At 44.0% G+C, this 16,997-nt stretch overlaps 1 protein-coding gene across 4 annotated transcripts in view; it reads right to left on the bottom strand.

The window, feature by feature from the left end:
• SKAP1 (src kinase associated phosphoprotein 1) overlaps nt 1-16,997 on the bottom strand; it is a 159,348-nt gene that overhangs the window by 137,789 nt on the left and 4,562 nt on the right. For 2 of the 4 annotated variants that reach the window (XM_063354541.1, XM_063354542.1), the window contains exons 2-3: nt 15,225-15,330; nt 4,605-4,630 (exon numbers count right to left, since the gene is read on the bottom strand). In XM_063354541.1, coding sequence (XP_063210611.1) covers nt 4,605-4,630; nt 15,225-15,330 — 132 coding nt within the window. Of the gene's footprint in view, nt 1-4,604; nt 4,631-6,862; nt 6,902-9,325; nt 9,355-15,224; nt 15,331-16,997 lie in introns of those variants that run through there. The other 2 variants (XM_063354544.1, XM_063354545.1) reach the window with 2 other exon arrangements.

Genomic DNA, 16,997 nt, shown 5'->3' with positions numbered 1-16,997 from the left:
AGTTTGCCCAGAGTATAATATATATACAGAGGCAGGGAGCTGCACGCTCAGAGCTGCAGGAAGCAAAGCTTCAGCGCTGATAAAGGGACCCGTCAGAAGTGTTGATACTAAAGCTTTTCTTTTTTTTAAGTTAAAGAACATATGCCTGTGTGTATATTTTATTTTTCATTAATTAACTCTCTGTTCCACATACCACCCAAACACATCTTGGACTTTAGACGGCATTCTAACAAAAGTTTTTTTGTTTTCTTTTTGTCTCTGTGTGTTATGACATTTCAAGGGTTGTAGCTGGCACTCATGTTTATAAAGCAGGGGAATTCCACGCATGGCGATAGAATAGATATTTTAACAATATGTTACAAATATTGTCAATTCGATATTTTTTCCCTTGCGTTTTCAAACACATCATAAATCTAGACTAGGTTTCTGTGTATGAACCCTGCTTACCACTGAGCTGGAGACTCTTGGCATGAACGCAAAGAGGGTTTTTTATAAATAAAACTTAGGAAAATCACTATGCACTCCATTAATTCAGGAACACTCTGCCTCAGCTTCAAAGGGGATCTTTACAGTAAAGATGGTGTTTTTGCTGCTTTAATGATTTGCTACTTGTACTTGTCATAACTACACGAACCAAGTATGCAATACCAGGGAGCAGCGGTTTGGGGAAATGCACAGTTCCGTCTCCCATCCAGCTCCGCTTCAGTTCAATTCAAGAGTTTTGAGGCTTTATATAGAAAAGCTACTTCATAGATCTAACACTTGAGGCCTTTGTGTAACGCCAGTTAATGAAAGAAAGCTACATGCGTGCCCTGGGTACGTACATACGTCGTGCACTGCTACGACATCCAACCCCGGGAACAACCAGCGACCCATGAAGTCACACCCGAGCCAAAGTAGGGCCGATAGACATAAAACGATAAATGCTTCGTCTAAATAGTATATACTATGAGATAAGTGGCCTACTAAGACTTTCCACACTGTTACTTACTTAATCCTTTTACAGAACATGAAGGCTCCCAATTTTTAAGTCATGTTTTATCCTGGATTGTCCCTTACCCCACCTCCCTTCCATGTAGTTATGTTTTTTCCTCCTACTTACATTTTCTGGGGTTAAGGCACAGAACCGGGAGAAGCAGTAAAACTGGACCCAGTTCCTGGACACGCCTGCAGATGCTCTGGTACCTTAAGCACATTTCTTGAGCCTCAGTTTTCCTAAATTTCATAAATGGGAAGAACAATCCTCGCTCTCACATGTTTTGGTTACTTACAAATGTTTTAAGAAACACTACTATTCAGCAATATACATGCAGCACTTCAGAGAAGACCATTTAGGATGAACTTTTGATGAAAAGACAAAAGTATTGTCATAAGCCCAATGAAAATAAATCTGGCTTTATTCATCTATTTGGGATTTTCTTCAAAACAAAATAAAAAGTCATTGCCTACAACTGCATCCACTGTGAAGTTTCTTTAGCGTGAACGAGCAGGTGGAAGCTGAGTTCTGTGCAATGCTGTGCTAAGGGTTCACCCACCCAGCAGAAAGACCCAGGTACCCACAGGAGGATTTGGAGGGACAATCCTTTGCCAGCCCCAGGCCGGAGCCCTCGGCTGGGAGGGCAGAGCCACATTTTCTCCATCTCCAGAGGTCTGTGTCTTCAGGCAGAGCGTTATAGAGCAACTCGTACTCCTGAGTATCTCTAAATACTGTATGGACATCACTAATTTAATCTAACTCACTTCTACCAGTGGCCATATTGTCTTTTCACACTTGCCCATCATTGCATGTCTTTTGGGTTTGGGAATGGAGAAGCTGAAACACATCAGTGACAGTAATTTAGGGCAAAGTCCCACCCAGCAAAGACAAACTTGCAGCCTGACCCACAGCTCTCATTTAGCCCCCCACACACCTTTTTCTCCTTTAATCCCTCCTTTTGCATTGCTCCCTGTCCCTCCATTCTCTTCCCAAATACTCTTCTCTTCCCTCCAGTCTCCCCGTCCTCCCATTTCATGCTGGATTCCCTTGCAGTACCCCAGAACGGCCTCTCGCTGCTCCCTCAGACCACGCGTTTCTTCCAAACCAAAGCTGTTGCAGAACATTTCCCCTGCACTGAATTGTGAGAAGAGACGGAAACAGCAGAAAGGAACTTGGGGGAGGGCTCCGGCTGACCCAGGTCCTCTCCAGATTTTCTTTGCCAACTTTCCTTAGCTCCCTTTCCACAAAGGGGAGGTTGCTGCAAGACAGCAAAGGCATGCATGCATAAAATATATTAAGTGTATAAAATGCTTTACATAGGCAGACAGCCCTCCTCCAAAAGGAAATACAAGTCACCCTGGGGCTCTGTTCACAGAGCGCCTACGGAACAAGGCAGAAATACTTTGCAGCTACACACTATGGCCAACAACATCACCTGGTGCCTATGACTTGGGCACAGCAATTCATCCTGCGTCGTGTGCTCTGTTCAGTTACATCTTCCTGACACTGCACTGATCCGCCCAACTCATGCTCAAGACCAGACCAACAGTCCATTTCATATACGTCTCTGCCTGCTGGGAGATGTCAAGACCGATTCTATTCATTTCAGCCAATACCAGAAACCAACAGGTTGGGATAGCTGGAATCACCGAGGTTTTAGTCTTCAGAGGGATTTCAGCACAGCTCTGAGTTCAAGGAGCTCAGTTGCCTTTACCAGATGTGGTCACAAGTTGTGCTTAAAGCCCTTTAGAGAAGCTGGTTACTAGATATTACAAAGAAAATCCCAAAGCTTCTTAGAAGTCATCTTTTCCTTTGCCACATCAGCCTGTTATTTAAATGCAGTGGCAGTGCAGCTAGGCAGATAATTTATACCTGTTTTTTGCAGTCCTCTTATGTGTCTAGGCACATGAGATTTTTATTTTATTTTTTTTTTTATTTAAAACCAAGCCCCACATTGTTGTTCTCGTGCTCTTTTCCATTCAACATGCACCAAGTTCTCATCGCCACCGTTCCTTCCCCCGGCAAGGCATCACAAACCGGAGCTGAGGCTCTCGAGGTGATGTCCGCGCCCATGTTTTCACTCCCAGGTTGCCCTGTTTCCTTAGTACATTTTTTCCCCAATAATATTAATTCCCAAGGTGACATAGGGACACATTTAGAGATACCTATATACCTGAAGATCCAAATACTTGTACAGTAATTCCTAGCAGGCATTTAAATGAGCTAGGCACTTCATTTGCAAGTCTATACACAGTTCTACAACGCAGTCTTCCTAATATGACTTAGGCTTCCAACTCTATAAAAGAATAAGGAATATTTCAAAAGAACAAAAGCATCCCTCCCCCACCCTTTACATTGTATGAACTTTCAAAATTAAAAAAAAAAAATCTAATTTTGAGCCCTTTTATGTGTTCTAATCCTCTCTCACTCTTTTTTTTTTTTAATTTTGAACACAGCTGTCTGTTGTACTTTCTCAAATGATGCCAGATGCTGGGTTCATCAACCAAACGCATGAAAACAATGGTTTGAAAGCAATTAGAAGCACCGAGGCTGCACCGAGGCTCATATTAAAATGTGATAACACTGTTCTAGTGGGAATTGCAACGCTGCTGCATTTCTGACATTTCTGTGCTGCCAGACAGACAGGATGTGCTGGAAGTGGGCCCTGACCGAGGAGGTAACATACTGGAATTTATTCCTGGAGTAAATGAAGGATTAGCTGAGTTGGAACGCTCGCAAGGATTTTTATTACAGCCCCAGCTCCCATCTTGTTTGAACATTGGCAGATCCTTCTGTCTGTGCTCGCGTATCACAACCATTATTTAAGGAAGAGGCACAAACCCACCAAACCACACACCGTGGCTGTACCCATTGCCCCAAATCAGGAATCGGAGCTGAGCTCCACTGATCCGATAGAGTCAAAGGAACTGTAGGTCAGCTCCGAGCAAACACATATCCATCAATTGCCCCAAATATACAGAAGTACCCACTGACACGGCTTGTGACCTGCAGGCACCCTGGAAAGTTTAAATCATCACCCGCATTATTGCGGAAATGGAGATCAAAGTCACAATCGGAGTCTCCCAGCTTGTTAACAGACATAACAAGAGATGGTCACGGTCCTGAAAAATTTACAGCCTGACCATTTGTCTACACCTGGAGGTTGATTCAATTTCAAATTTGGGTTAACATGAAGCAACGGGACCAGAGGAAACTCCCTGAAGGTCACCCAACAGTCTTCGCTCCCAAGTCAACGGTCCATGGGAATATACAGCCCTTTCTGAACTTTATTAAGCCTTTTCTGGAGACACAAGTTTTGCAGAAAAAATTTCCTGCGCTTGTCCAAGACAATACATTTATGTCAGCACTGCAGTTTTGTATCACTTGCTCTCAAGGGGAAGGAGAAAGACTTCTGTTGTTCAGAAAGGATACTAACCCCAACTCCTGCTATCGCCCTCCCTACAGCTTTGCCCCTTTCTGCCCCTAAGAACTGCCACATGCTTACATTCAGTTTAAGCTCTGATCCCTGTTGACCTTGCATAGAAGTCACCACACACATCCAGCCCTTCCCGGCTCCCTGAGCTCATAGAATGAGAACTCACCCCTCCTTCCCCTGGCTCGTACTCACCTCCGGGCAGAAATTCCAAGTGGTACCTGAAAGACCAAAAAGAAAAAGACAGATATAAGCATACATTATTTTCTTAATGATTTGTCCCAGCCTGATTAATAAGTGACAGATGGGAGAACTATGCCAGAAGTGCCGCCAGGAACTCAGCAAATGGTCACCATGCACGTTTTGTACAAGAAGCTTCAAGAGGAATTGCAAGTCCTACAGATGCAACTGGCCCCTGCGACATCCTCTGCTACCCAGGGAACCTCCTCCACTTCTCCTCCTCTTCAGCAGTTCCAAAGGCTCCCAACTTCCTTCCATTAGAACAGGTCTCTCACGCCAAAAGCAATGGTTTACGTGACCTTTTGCTTTGCAGCCTTAATTAAAAGCCTCTAAAGGTCCCTTCCAACCCAAGGTATTATATGATTCTACTCTGTGACTCTTTTCTTTGCCTCATCTCACCCCTTCCCTCGCAGCAGTGCAGAGGGCAGTACACACACCGCCCAATTCTGGCCATGCCAGACAAAATCCTTCACAATTTCTTAATTTCTCACGCTTTGAGTGCATCTTGGGTTGACATCAGAGTTATTTTAATAAGGGAACAGCACTGACATGTTTTGGAAACAGATCGAGGACTGGGGGATAAACCACAAAGTGACCCATTCACGGCAAGACGTGTAACAAAGGGGTGGTCTATAGGCATTAGTGGCAAGAATCCAGTATGTAAAAATCAAATCAATTTGTTTCCTCATTAAAAGCTTTCATGAAGAAAATGATTTAACACAAACATTCAAGCTACTGACACAGATTAATTAGAAAACAACAACAGAATTCTGATTAAGGGCACAATATTTATTTGACTTGTTTGCTTTGGACACAAAAAAAATAAAAAATGTGCACAGACAGAAGAAACTTTCCTGGGAGAATGGGTTCAGTGATAAATAACAGCTGTATGATATTGAAAGAGCCACACCACAGTGCTTTGTAGTGAGAAAGGGCTGCAAATTCCTCTGGGCCTTGGGATGCTCCTGGCAGTGGTCCCCATTTTTACAACAAGCTCTTTCCTAGCCATCCTTTGGCAGCTCCGCCTTATCTCTCAAGCCCAGAGAAGTGACACCACCTGCCCAAGGTCAGGGGAACCCCTGCAGCAGCTCCGTCCTTTTGCTTCCAATCATCAATGGTTACTCAACATTCGCTTTGAGAATTCAAACATTATGCAACATTTGCTTTGAGAAACCTTCCTGGGCTGAGCCTCTGCTCTGCAAGAGGTACCTGCATCCCCTCCAGCCCCCAGGCCCCGCATCCCCGAGAGCTGAAATACTTTTGTCTCCTGAACGGACAAGGACTGTGAGACAGGACAGCAAAATGACTTCTTGTTTTGTGAACTTTTGTCTCTTGTGCTTGAGAGACTGTCCTAATCTCCCCTGAACATGTTTTAGTGATAACATTTACTGCACTAGGACCAAAATGATTTTCTGTCACTTCTAATTCCAGTTCAATAAAAGTATAAGAGCTTTGTTTCTAACCTCTGTCATTTTTAATACAGTAAAATGGTTTAAAAAAATGTAAAATTGAGTTCCATTTCCTACTGGACCAGCAAGCTCATGTTAGCTTCACTCTGATCAAATTTAAGGGGGGGGAAATACCAAAAAGATGCTTTGCTTTTTTTTTTTTTAAGCATAAGGAAACAGTCAAAAATTCTAATCTCATCAGATCAGGATGTGTCTTTAATCTCATGCTTTGATCATTTTCACTCTGGAAAGGCTTAAGCACAGAATGGAAGTTAGTTTAAAAATCTAATCGGGAGTGGGGGGAAGATGGTCTTGTTCTTATGGAAGATGAAAGAGTAATGATCTAATTCCTTCATCTGCCACTGACTGTATGAAAATCTTGAATAAATTACTTATCTTGAGAGCTTAAAAGGCACCCGCATACGATGCCACAGTATTTTCAGTATGTTCGCTTAGAGGTTTTCTTTCTTTCCCCCTGGTGTTTTGTACATGTCTAAGGGGGTGGGGGGAGGATGAATTTCAGCATCGGTGTTTCCTCTACCCCTTCCTGCAGGTAACCTCAGCCTTAGTTAATAAGCAAGTTATTATATTTTCACAATTTTCAGAGGTGGCCAGAATATTTTTTTGTTCCTGCGTTACCCGAGAAATGCAATTACTTGGGCAAAATGCCCATTTTTGCTGCAACAACCTGAGTAGCAAATAAGACTAGTTCAAATGTATCTATAGCCCTGTCACATGCATGCTTACAGATTCAGAATAACTCACGTTTCTGTGCAGCAGAGGAGGAGGAACTCAGCTGGGAGAAGCAGGTTTGTCGTCTTGGGCCATTCTCCAAAGTACAGAGCTTGAGGCCAATTCCGATTTTTGTTCCCAATTAAGACAGCACTAACTGACAAGTACATTACGCCTTTAACGCACCCGATCTCGGGGTACCAGGCAGTTACACAACATCTTGTTCTGTAGCTTTGCAGGAGGTTTACCCTGAAAGTTATAGCCCAATCATTTCTCCCAGCAAATAATTAAAAAAACCAATTGTAATTGCTCCATACACATCCCCCCTTGAGCCAGACAGTATAAGTTAGAAACTATAGGCTTAATCCTCATTCAACTGCATCTTTATTTTGGAGGTTATTTGCCTTGGGATCAGTTTGACATTTTCATCTTTAATAAAGAATTTTTAGATCTCACAAACACCAAGAGTTAAGAGCTCCTTACTTACTTTAACTAGAAAGTTTGGCAATAGGTGATATATCTGGTCATGCCTTTTAAGCACTTAATTTAAAACGCTCCTATCCACCAGCTGCGGGTGTAATCCCCCAAGAAGAGAACCAGCTAAGGCAAAGCATAGCGGAGTTTCAGCCTAATGGGAAGGTCCGGTCTACATCGGACCTTAAGAAAGTGGAAGGAGATGGGGAAGAACTCGTGTCAAATCATTAACTAGCTTCATCCAAACAACCTCACAAAGGAATCTATTGAGAATTTGATGCAACACGTAAAGTGAGGAACTAACCCAGAAATATCTGATTTCCATTACAAAGCCAAAGGACGAGTGTTGCGCTGCCAATACTTTAACAAAAGACATCCCATCAGCATTTCCCCTGCCTGGTTCGCAAGGAACCACCCACCTCTCTCACCTCATCGGTGCATATTTTGGGCTAGACAGGAAGAAGCCACAGATTTGTTCTGTTCAAAACACAAACTGTTTCTCATGATCGTGTAGCCTTTGAGGTTACACACTCAACAAGCAAACATCAGTTGAGCTTGCTTTTCTGGAAATGTTTATGTTCTTTGCTCCTGAAAAACATACAGATCACAGTTCTAATCCATCAGCCTCCTAGTAGCAGTGTCTCCAACTGGACCCAATCAAAGTTGCAACTCAACTGTGTAAGCAAACCTCAGAGAGTGAACTACCATGAGGAAGAGTAGAAGAAAATGCTGTTGTCACATTGGAAAGGGAAATTGAGTCACAGAGCAGGCAGGTTTGCCAGAAAGCCTCCTTTCCAACAGGAACCCACTGTCCTTACAGTCTTGAGCCAGAACTAATGTTTCTCCGTGTCTGGTCTGTAAGGATCAGAGCCTTCTGCTGCCTCCCACAGAGTCAGGGCTTGGTCTTCAGAAGTGAAGGATGCTTCCAGGACACACCAGAACCTTGATGACAGATCTCATCCTTGCACCGGTTTGTAGCAGAAGCAAGACTGGAAGCAACCCCAAGAGCATTAGTTAGGCACTTACAAGTTCGCCAGATCCTACCCTTCCTAGCTGTGCTGTATGATGGATTCACCTTCAAGGGAGTAGAGTTTGCTTTTCATAGCTTTTACTGAAAATCAGTCACCGTGATGCTGCCAGGTACGCCCAAGCAGGAGTCCATTCCTTGCAGATGCAGGACTACTAGCAAAGAAGTTACCTGAACACTCCTATCACCTCAGCAGCAGCATTTAAACTAGGGAAACCCAGAATACCCCTTTTTGATCCAGAAAGAAGGGCAGATTAAGCCCTGGAATACGCAAGGATGAAATTCCCCCTGTGTCAGTATTATTCCTGCCACACTAGGTCTAGATTTGCCCTTTGGTAGGAGCACAGGACTCCTATTTTCTTGGAGCACCAAGATAATTTGGTTTTGTTCCTACATTTACAACCTTTACACAAAACTCAAGCAGTAGATCAACCCCAGGCCCCTACTCCTCTTTGCACGGGGCAGGGTGTCGTCAGAAATCCCACCAACGCACAGAAATCCAGTAAAACACATGATTAACACACCCATTCCTCCCATCCACAACTTGAGTTTGCTGACCAGCATCTGCTGCTTCCAGCAAATCCCAGAGCTGACAGAGTCAAACCAGACCCATTTGGGGCTAGAAGCAAAAATTGCTGTCTGAAATCTTACGGTCTGTATTATGCAGGGGGTCAAACTTGATGGTTATAATGGTCTCTCTGCAGCTGTAAAGTCTACAGAAGTCTAAACCCCACTTTCCTCTCAGACTCAATTTCAGCAGGAACCATAAAATAAAGTCAGGTTTCAATCAAATTTCCTGTATTTTCCTGTCCAATTAAGAACACTAATATCACCACAGATGTTATTAAATTAGATATTTCAAGACAGCCTAATTTGTTTGGTGCACAGTATTTGTTGGGTTTTAATGTTTGCAAAAAAAATTTTGAAAAAAATCAATGCTGTACAAGATTTCAAGCAAAAAAAAAAAAAGATGAAAATGGGATTGGGGAGCTCACCATTAGCAGAGTCGGTTACAAACCACTTCAAATGCATTTCTCGGTTAAATGTTAGACAAGCAGCAGCAGCAGCTACGCAAAGACTCTGGTTACACAATTTCAATCATTTACAGTCCTCAGGTTTCAGATTAACAATGCATTCACAAGGAAATGGATGGGGAAACAGGGGTAATTTTATCAGCTGGAATGGAAAATGATGCAAATTACTGAAAGGAGTCTAACCCAGAAGGCACCAAGCTGCATTACTGGCAGAGTGAATGGCCACATTCACCCCAGGTATAAAAGCAGGTAGAATATAACAACAGCAGAATTGAATTTGTGCCCCTGCCACGCCGTATCTTAGCACAGGAGAATTCCTTCCTCAGCAGTCCCCAAAAGGAGAGGGGGAAGGGGGGGAAAAAATCCCCTACCGAGATTACAGAATAAATTGGGAACATCCTAACAGAAACATTACCAGACTTTAAAAAGAAATAATCACCACGGTCGGTATTCAACTTGGCTGTTGAAAACTAAAGGAATGCCTGTGCTCACACACACCCAGGCGCAGATGTACTGGTGCAGGGTGGTGAGAGGCTTTAGATCTCCATTAACACCAGCTGGTGCAGCACACGCTCACGTCTCCCCAGGCCAGTGCTCCCCCCACCCTGCGCAGGACCACAGCTCCCCTGCTCCAAGATTAAAAAAAGAAATACGCAACTTGAGGAGCTCATTTTTAGGCTAGAAAAGTCCAAAGAGTGCTAAGTACTTTTGAAGTGACAGGGACTTGCTTTTATTTTTTGCAGAACAAATCTGTATTTAATGGCCAAAGTAAGTGCGAATGAAATCCTGCTCAGCAAGATCGTTTCCTTGCTGAGCAAATAAATTTCAGCTCTCTGAAGAACATGAAGGAGGAGAACAGCACTTTGCCTAATTAAGGACAGTGTGGCAGGGCTATAGTCCAGCCCCGGCATTAATGTGCTGAGCTCAATTATCTGCCCATCAGGTCACATTCTTAAATTCCTTTTTATCTTGGTATCACACATTATTCAGCATAATGAGTTTAATATTGGTAGGAATTACAGGCAGTGCGTTTACACTAATGAAGCAAAATTACCCTGAAATTGCATTTTCTTTAATTTCAATCTTAAAACTTTAAAATAAGGTTGAAAATTGAAGTAATAGATGTAGTTAATACAGTTAGAAGTTTATTAAAACAGGCCAAACAGGCTGGTTTAGACAGAATTTTAGGTATGTTTCCATTAGTGAATGTTTTACAATCTTACTTTAATACCTTGCCAGAGAAAACATCAAGTTCAGCCCAATAATTAGGCAGAGTTCCCCTGGTGTTGAAGTAGCTACACCTATAAAACCAGTAGCTTATTGGTTTGTGACAGCCTGCATGAACCACATGTGACAACAGCTTGCTGAGATTTGTAGCACAGCCTCAAGGATGCCCAAAGCAGAGGCAGTTGCTGTGTTGCCTTTACCCTGACACTTCCATTTGGGGTCAAACCATCTCGTTTCCGCTCCAGCAGCAAGTGCAGGATTTCTTATCAAGAGTAACGCTGCCAGGGCCAGATGTGTCAAAGCACTCGGCAGGAACTAGGTGAAGGCGTTACCTAAGTTTGCTCCCCAAAACCCAAATATTTCTGCAGCTCAGATTGAAACGGAGCATGGAAACACATACCCATGGTTTGGGAGCATCTCAGAGCCCCTCTGTATCCTGCATCTCTGCACCAAGGAGAGCAGTTTCCAAGCTCAGAAGCTGTATTTATCTTTCCGAAGATAACGTGCTCCTGCATTTATGACACCGCACACAGGTACCAGCGTGGCAGCACAGCACCCGCAGAGCTCCAGGAAAGACCATGGCTCCTGCAAGCTCTTTAGCAGGACAGGACATTACCTGGAGACGCCTGATATGCAAGAAGTTTCATCGTAGAGTTAAAAGACCACGTGCAGACTTTTCCTCACCAATTGCACAGTAGCAGAGTTGGGAATATTGCCATAAACTTTAAGAAGAATTAGACAACGAGGCAGTAAAATGAGGTTTTGGGGCTTGCTAGTCAGAGATGGAAAGCCTGGTCTACCCTGGAGCTCCTGCTGCTGGAAGGAATGTCAAAAAAATGGTCCTGTGTAGTAGTTACGAGTAGCAGGATTGGACCTCAGGTTCACACTGGTGTTTCAGTCACAGCGGAGCAAATTAAAGGTAGAGTTTCAGTGTCTATTTTGGATTTCCTAGTGGGTGTACGCGAGAAGCTCAACATTAATTAAGCCCCTTTCTCTTCATTTCTGCTTTGATATACAACAGGTCTGCCTTGCTCTCCTTTTAGTACTATTACATTTCGCCTCAGGGAAAAAAAAAATACTAAGAATTTGTTTCCATCAATGCAAACTTGCCTTCCAACAGGGAGTTTAAATGACTAGCTGACTCCAAGGAGGTGGAAGAACTATTTATCTCCATATTTTTAAATAAATCCCATTCTCCCCACCTCACCCCCTGCCATTGTAACTGCTCTAGAAATGTCGAAATGCTGAGGTGAGGTCATTTAACAGCAAGACGACTTTTTTTTTGGTTACTGCTCTTGGCAAAGGACAAGAATGGGCTTGTGTTCCTGAGCGGAGTCATGTATCCGATTCATCCCAGGTGTCGGACATCTGCTGCTAGCTCTGCAGCCGCCTTTGTTAGGACACAAGAAACAGCAGCCACATTCCCAAGGAACAACTTGAAACAAAACATTGGCACCAACAGACCTAAAACAGAAGCAACTGACAACCTTTGGGGCTTCTGGAAGACAAGTAAAACTCTGCCCCAGCACCACATCCTCCCCAAAGCAAAGCTGCTTTTTAAGTCATTTTTATCCATTTCAAACACTTTGTTTCTCTGTTCAGGACTAGAGCAGAGTCCTCAGCCTACAGTCAGGACACAGGTAACAGGCTGCAAGACCCTCATCCTTCACACAGATGCTTCCTGGGGACCAAACCTCTGGTTGTGTTCTGTGGCTTGTTTTCCTGGATGTCACGCAAAGCAATCAGGGAAAGAAATTGAAAAAAAAAGATTATAAACAAAACCAAAGAGATGATTAGGAAAAAAATTGCCAGGCCAGGATTTACATTTAAGATATTAGAAAGTGGAATAGGATCTGAGTTAGTAGGGAGGGGGAAAAAAAAAAAACAAAAGAAAGGAGAGAAGTGTTTCAACACAACAGTGCACTTTAAATAACCAAATGAGTTCTGAAAGTAAAACAGTACAGGGACTCATAACTCAGCCGTATGGTGACAGCCTCCCCACAGCCACCGCCTGCACCACCTCTGACACAGCTCCTCAAGCAAAAATACCCCAGGATTGCCTTGGAAAAAATTATAACCTGCAAACACAATCCCCTCCCTGCCTACCGCACTTCTTGCGGCGAGACGGGAACAATATATCCTCACAGGTAGCACATGGAGACATAAAGCCCAACCACTTGTTCACATTATAGTCATCAGCGAACCTCCTGGTGGGGGAATGTTATGAGGCCACGGGGAGAGCAGCGATATAAAGACCTGACGGCCAAGTTACAGGAACAGTTATTGAGGCTGGCTCAGGATAATCATACTAGATGAAGCTCTTCCCTTTCAGAGACACTTGTGTCTCTCCCCAGTAGTTGAGCAGTTTACTTATGTCCATTATGAACCCAAATAACGAAACCCTACACGCCGTGTTGTTTTTGGCCCCGCAGAGGTGGAAGGCGGGGAGCGGGGCTGCTCGGGGGAGGCAGGCGCTTCCTGAAGACGACAGCTGATGATTTCCTGAACGCCCGCCACAGCAGCCACAGGAAGCTCCCCGAAGAGACAAACCCCTGCGCCTCATCCCCATGAGCAAGACCTGCTTAGATCTTTTCAAATAAAAAGACACAGTCATCGTTACAGTAATCTCCCACCACAAATCATTGCGTTAATGGCTCGGGTCAGAACAAGGACATCTGTATACTCTGTTCTTCTCACCCTTTCAAATGCCACCGAGCAATAAAACACAAGCAGGAAATCAGCAGTGCCCCGTAGTCTTTGCTCAAGAGTCTCACTTTCCCCTCCAGAAGTACCTGCAGTTTATTTCAATAAGCAACAGGACTGAGGCCCACGGCTGGACCTGAGCATCCAGGAGGAACCTGCACATCGCCTCTCTTCCCGATTCAAAGGCTGCGTCACCAAATCTCCTGCTTTTTTGAGATGACTTTGTTCTAAAAGCTTTATCCCAAATTGTAGTCTTAGGCTGAGAAAGAGCTAAGAGCCAAGGCTGAGTGCTGCATTACAGCATCGGTGTTTGCCCCAGGACCTGAAAGGCTCCTCCTTCTTGAGCAAGTCGCCAAAACCACACACGACCTCTGGGAAGCTGGAGGTCCACAGGATGATGGTCATAGCAGCATCTTTCCCCGCTGCTCAAGCACCCTTCACAACTCTAACAGCACGCAGAGACAGACCGCTGACTTCAGGAAGGCACAAGAACCCAGTATTTCCAAGTTTGCCAAGTGCCTCACACATCTACCAAGTTCTATGCTATTTTTAATTCATTAAAAACAAACCTAGAGTTGTGTTATATGAAAATAAAGAGTTGTCACTTTTAAAGTTGCATGCTCCTGAGACAGATGAAAAAAGCTTGTCTTGATGTCCAAATACTTCACATTCAGAATTCTGCTTACTTAACTCCTTCCATCCAAGATCAATACCCGCCAACAAGCGGGAATTTTTCAGAGAAAGCACTCCAATCTGTTACAAACATGGAATCAAGCCCTTTCTTCCGCAGTATTACAGGACGCTGCCACACACACACACCATTCTTCCATTAGATATGCTACAGCCCCATTTTCCAAAGGCTTCCATCATCTGCATTCAGCTTGTTTCAATTATTCAGGGCAACCCAGGCTGATAATTACACAGTCCCGTGTTGCTGAGTAAAACCGATGCTTAATTAGCCAGCAGGAAAGATCGATTAAGATACAGCAGGGCATCTTGCAAAGTTCTTCAGTGGGACTGCAGGGAATAGAGTCTGGCTGTGCCCTTCCGAAGGATAAAATTCTCCTCTTCTCAGGGACTCGACAGCAGTTTTATTTAAACTGGATGCTTAGATCAGTCAGCCACCCTGAGTTTTATTGTCAGGTCTTCACTTCGAGTGACACAACTCATATCTTATAACTAGAGCATTAACAGCAAGCTCTGGATCAAATTTCTAGCCAAAAATATAATGCAGCTTAGGCTGAAAGTTTTATTTAAACAGAAAAGAAGTTGCTGTAAGCTTACATTCCTTGATTTTTCCCTCGTATAGCACAACAGAACAACCCTTGTTTGCTTCACTCGCTTATCTCAGTGATGCAGCTCATGTTCTCACACGGGACTTGAACAGTCACAAGGACATGAAATTTTGGAATCCAGTTTGGACCCAAGTCTTAACTCAAGAAGTCCTCCTCTTCATTGCATCAAAGTCCAGGCGATGCATATTTGAGTTCAGAAGCCACTCGTGAAATAGATGTTTTTGGCAGCATGAATCTTTGCTCACTGTATTGATTTACCCACGTGCTCAAATATCAGAGTGATGGCTTTTTTTTTTCCCCCCCCCAAAACCCTCTGTAGCACAAGGGAGAAGGAAGAACAGGACAGGATCAGAGACCCACATACAAAAAGCTGTACAGACACAGTCCAAGGCATACTATTTATTTTTTTTACCTTAAAAAAACAAACCAAATTCCAAACAGAGATAATAACAGCTTTGCAGACAACTATATACCTAGTTGAACGTACAAACCAGTGTGTGTGTACTCTCACATTATACCAATCCCCAAATGCCCATTAACTTCCAAAGCATGGTCCAGCTAGTCAAACGCGGTACCCCAAGGCATCACACTTTTCTGAAGCACTTTCATTATAAAGTGACACAGACAACACAAACCTGGCTTTGACTTGCTGGAAGCCAAAGAGAATTGCATCCCTCTGCTCCCTTGCTTTAGCAGTCAAGTTTTCATTCTGCAGTCCATCCGCCAGGTAAAATTCAACATCTGGGGAAAACAAGAGAATTACAGATTAAAACCTAACCTGTTCTTGGCCAAGAAACCCAAACCTGGCTGTGCACTGGGAAGCACCACACCAAGCAGTCTGATCTAGAGACACATGTCTGAAAACTTCATTTGGAAAAGTTAGGACATTGAACTGATTGCGGATAGAAGGTGGTCTAAATATCACATGCGATTACAGAGCTGCTCTCTAGCTGCAATGGTACAAGGCAAATACACAACCGCAAAGAAACCACCAAGTAGAAAAAAGGAAGAGGGAGGTGAAACATCAATAAGTCTATTGGACTAAAGTACAACTCCACCTGGCTCTCTGCTGCCCCAAACCCTAAAAATCTGCTGCTGTGAAAGGCTTTCAGCATTAAGTAAGGACACAGAAGCAGTTATCCTGTTCAGAGGAGGATCCAAAGCTCTTTGAAAACACCAGTGCAAGATATCCATTGGCACTTGAAGAAAACCCTGACCTGTGGTTTTCACAAGGGAGACCTCCGCAGAGGACAAGCCCTGAACAACAGGTCGGTTGTGCACTTGTATCACCACATGGGTTCTCCCGCAAGGTTATCGCTGAAATACTACACCCTGTGCTTGCTCAGAGACAGCTAAACAAAAGTAAATATGGTTTTCTCGCACCTGGAAACGACATCTACACACCAAAATTTAACCTGAACTGGAATAGAAAAGGATTAAGCGTTTTCTATTTGCATAAATATTTATGTTCTTTACAGAAACCTCAAAAACAAAATCTCATTGAAAACAGAACAGTTCCAATCACACCTGCTCTGGATAGGAGAATATCACCCTTGTACTTCAGCAGCATTACTGCTAGTTGCCCCTAGCACAGAAAAGATTGGCTTCAAAGCTATGGTGGTGTGCATCCACAGGCCTCTCCAACCCTTAACTCACACCCCATACTGTGACACTAATGGCAGTTTAATATCTTGCTTGCAAGACTTTCAGCTCCTTATGCTTCAGCTGCCAGTACAACAGCCAGCACTGTTTAGCACACCCCAGGAACCTGCACAGCTCCTTAAAAACAGCTCCTCCACCTGCAAGCACATCTCAAGATCAAAATGCCACAAGAGAAATTAATACCTTTTTCTGTTAGTCACGAGCCCTCATTTCTTTCTGTTGTCTGCTCAAGACACACTCAAGAAAGGCTTAGAGCTTGGGGGGGAGGAGGGGGGAAAGGAGATCTTTAAATTGAAGGGCTTAAGGAGGGACACAGAGGGGAACAAAGCTGGTGCTTGGGCATCCCCCAGGAACAGAGCCCTCTTCCTACCTCCTCTTCAAAGGGACAGAAGGGCAGGATGAGGGAGACCCAACTCTGCCCACAGCAGCCTGGGAAGGAGGAATGAATCCAGGTGCACTTGTCTCCATAACACTCCAGTTCTCCTTTCTGGATTTGTTCAGCTGAAAGCACCAGTTTCCATGGGAGCACTCACTAATAAGCACATTTCAGGCAAACACAGACTCCTCCAGGTCCCCACTAGCTCCTTCCTCTATCTCCCTGCCTTTCCTCCTACCAGGAGTGCTCCTGACCCACAAGAACCAGGTCTGAGCCAGCCATGCCTCGTACCTGCAGCCACTTCATCGCCAAGACACCGAGCTGAAGCCTGAACACAGCAGAGATAGCTAAGCGTCCGAGCACAGCCCCT

Source organism: Chroicocephalus ridibundus, chromosome 17 (assembly GCF_963924245.1).
Source record: "Chroicocephalus ridibundus chromosome 17, bChrRid1.1, whole genome shotgun sequence".
NCBI classification, from domain to species: Eukaryota; Metazoa; Chordata; class Aves; order Charadriiformes; family Laridae; genus Chroicocephalus; species Chroicocephalus ridibundus.
This window is presented reverse-complemented; position numbering and strand designations above follow the sequence as displayed.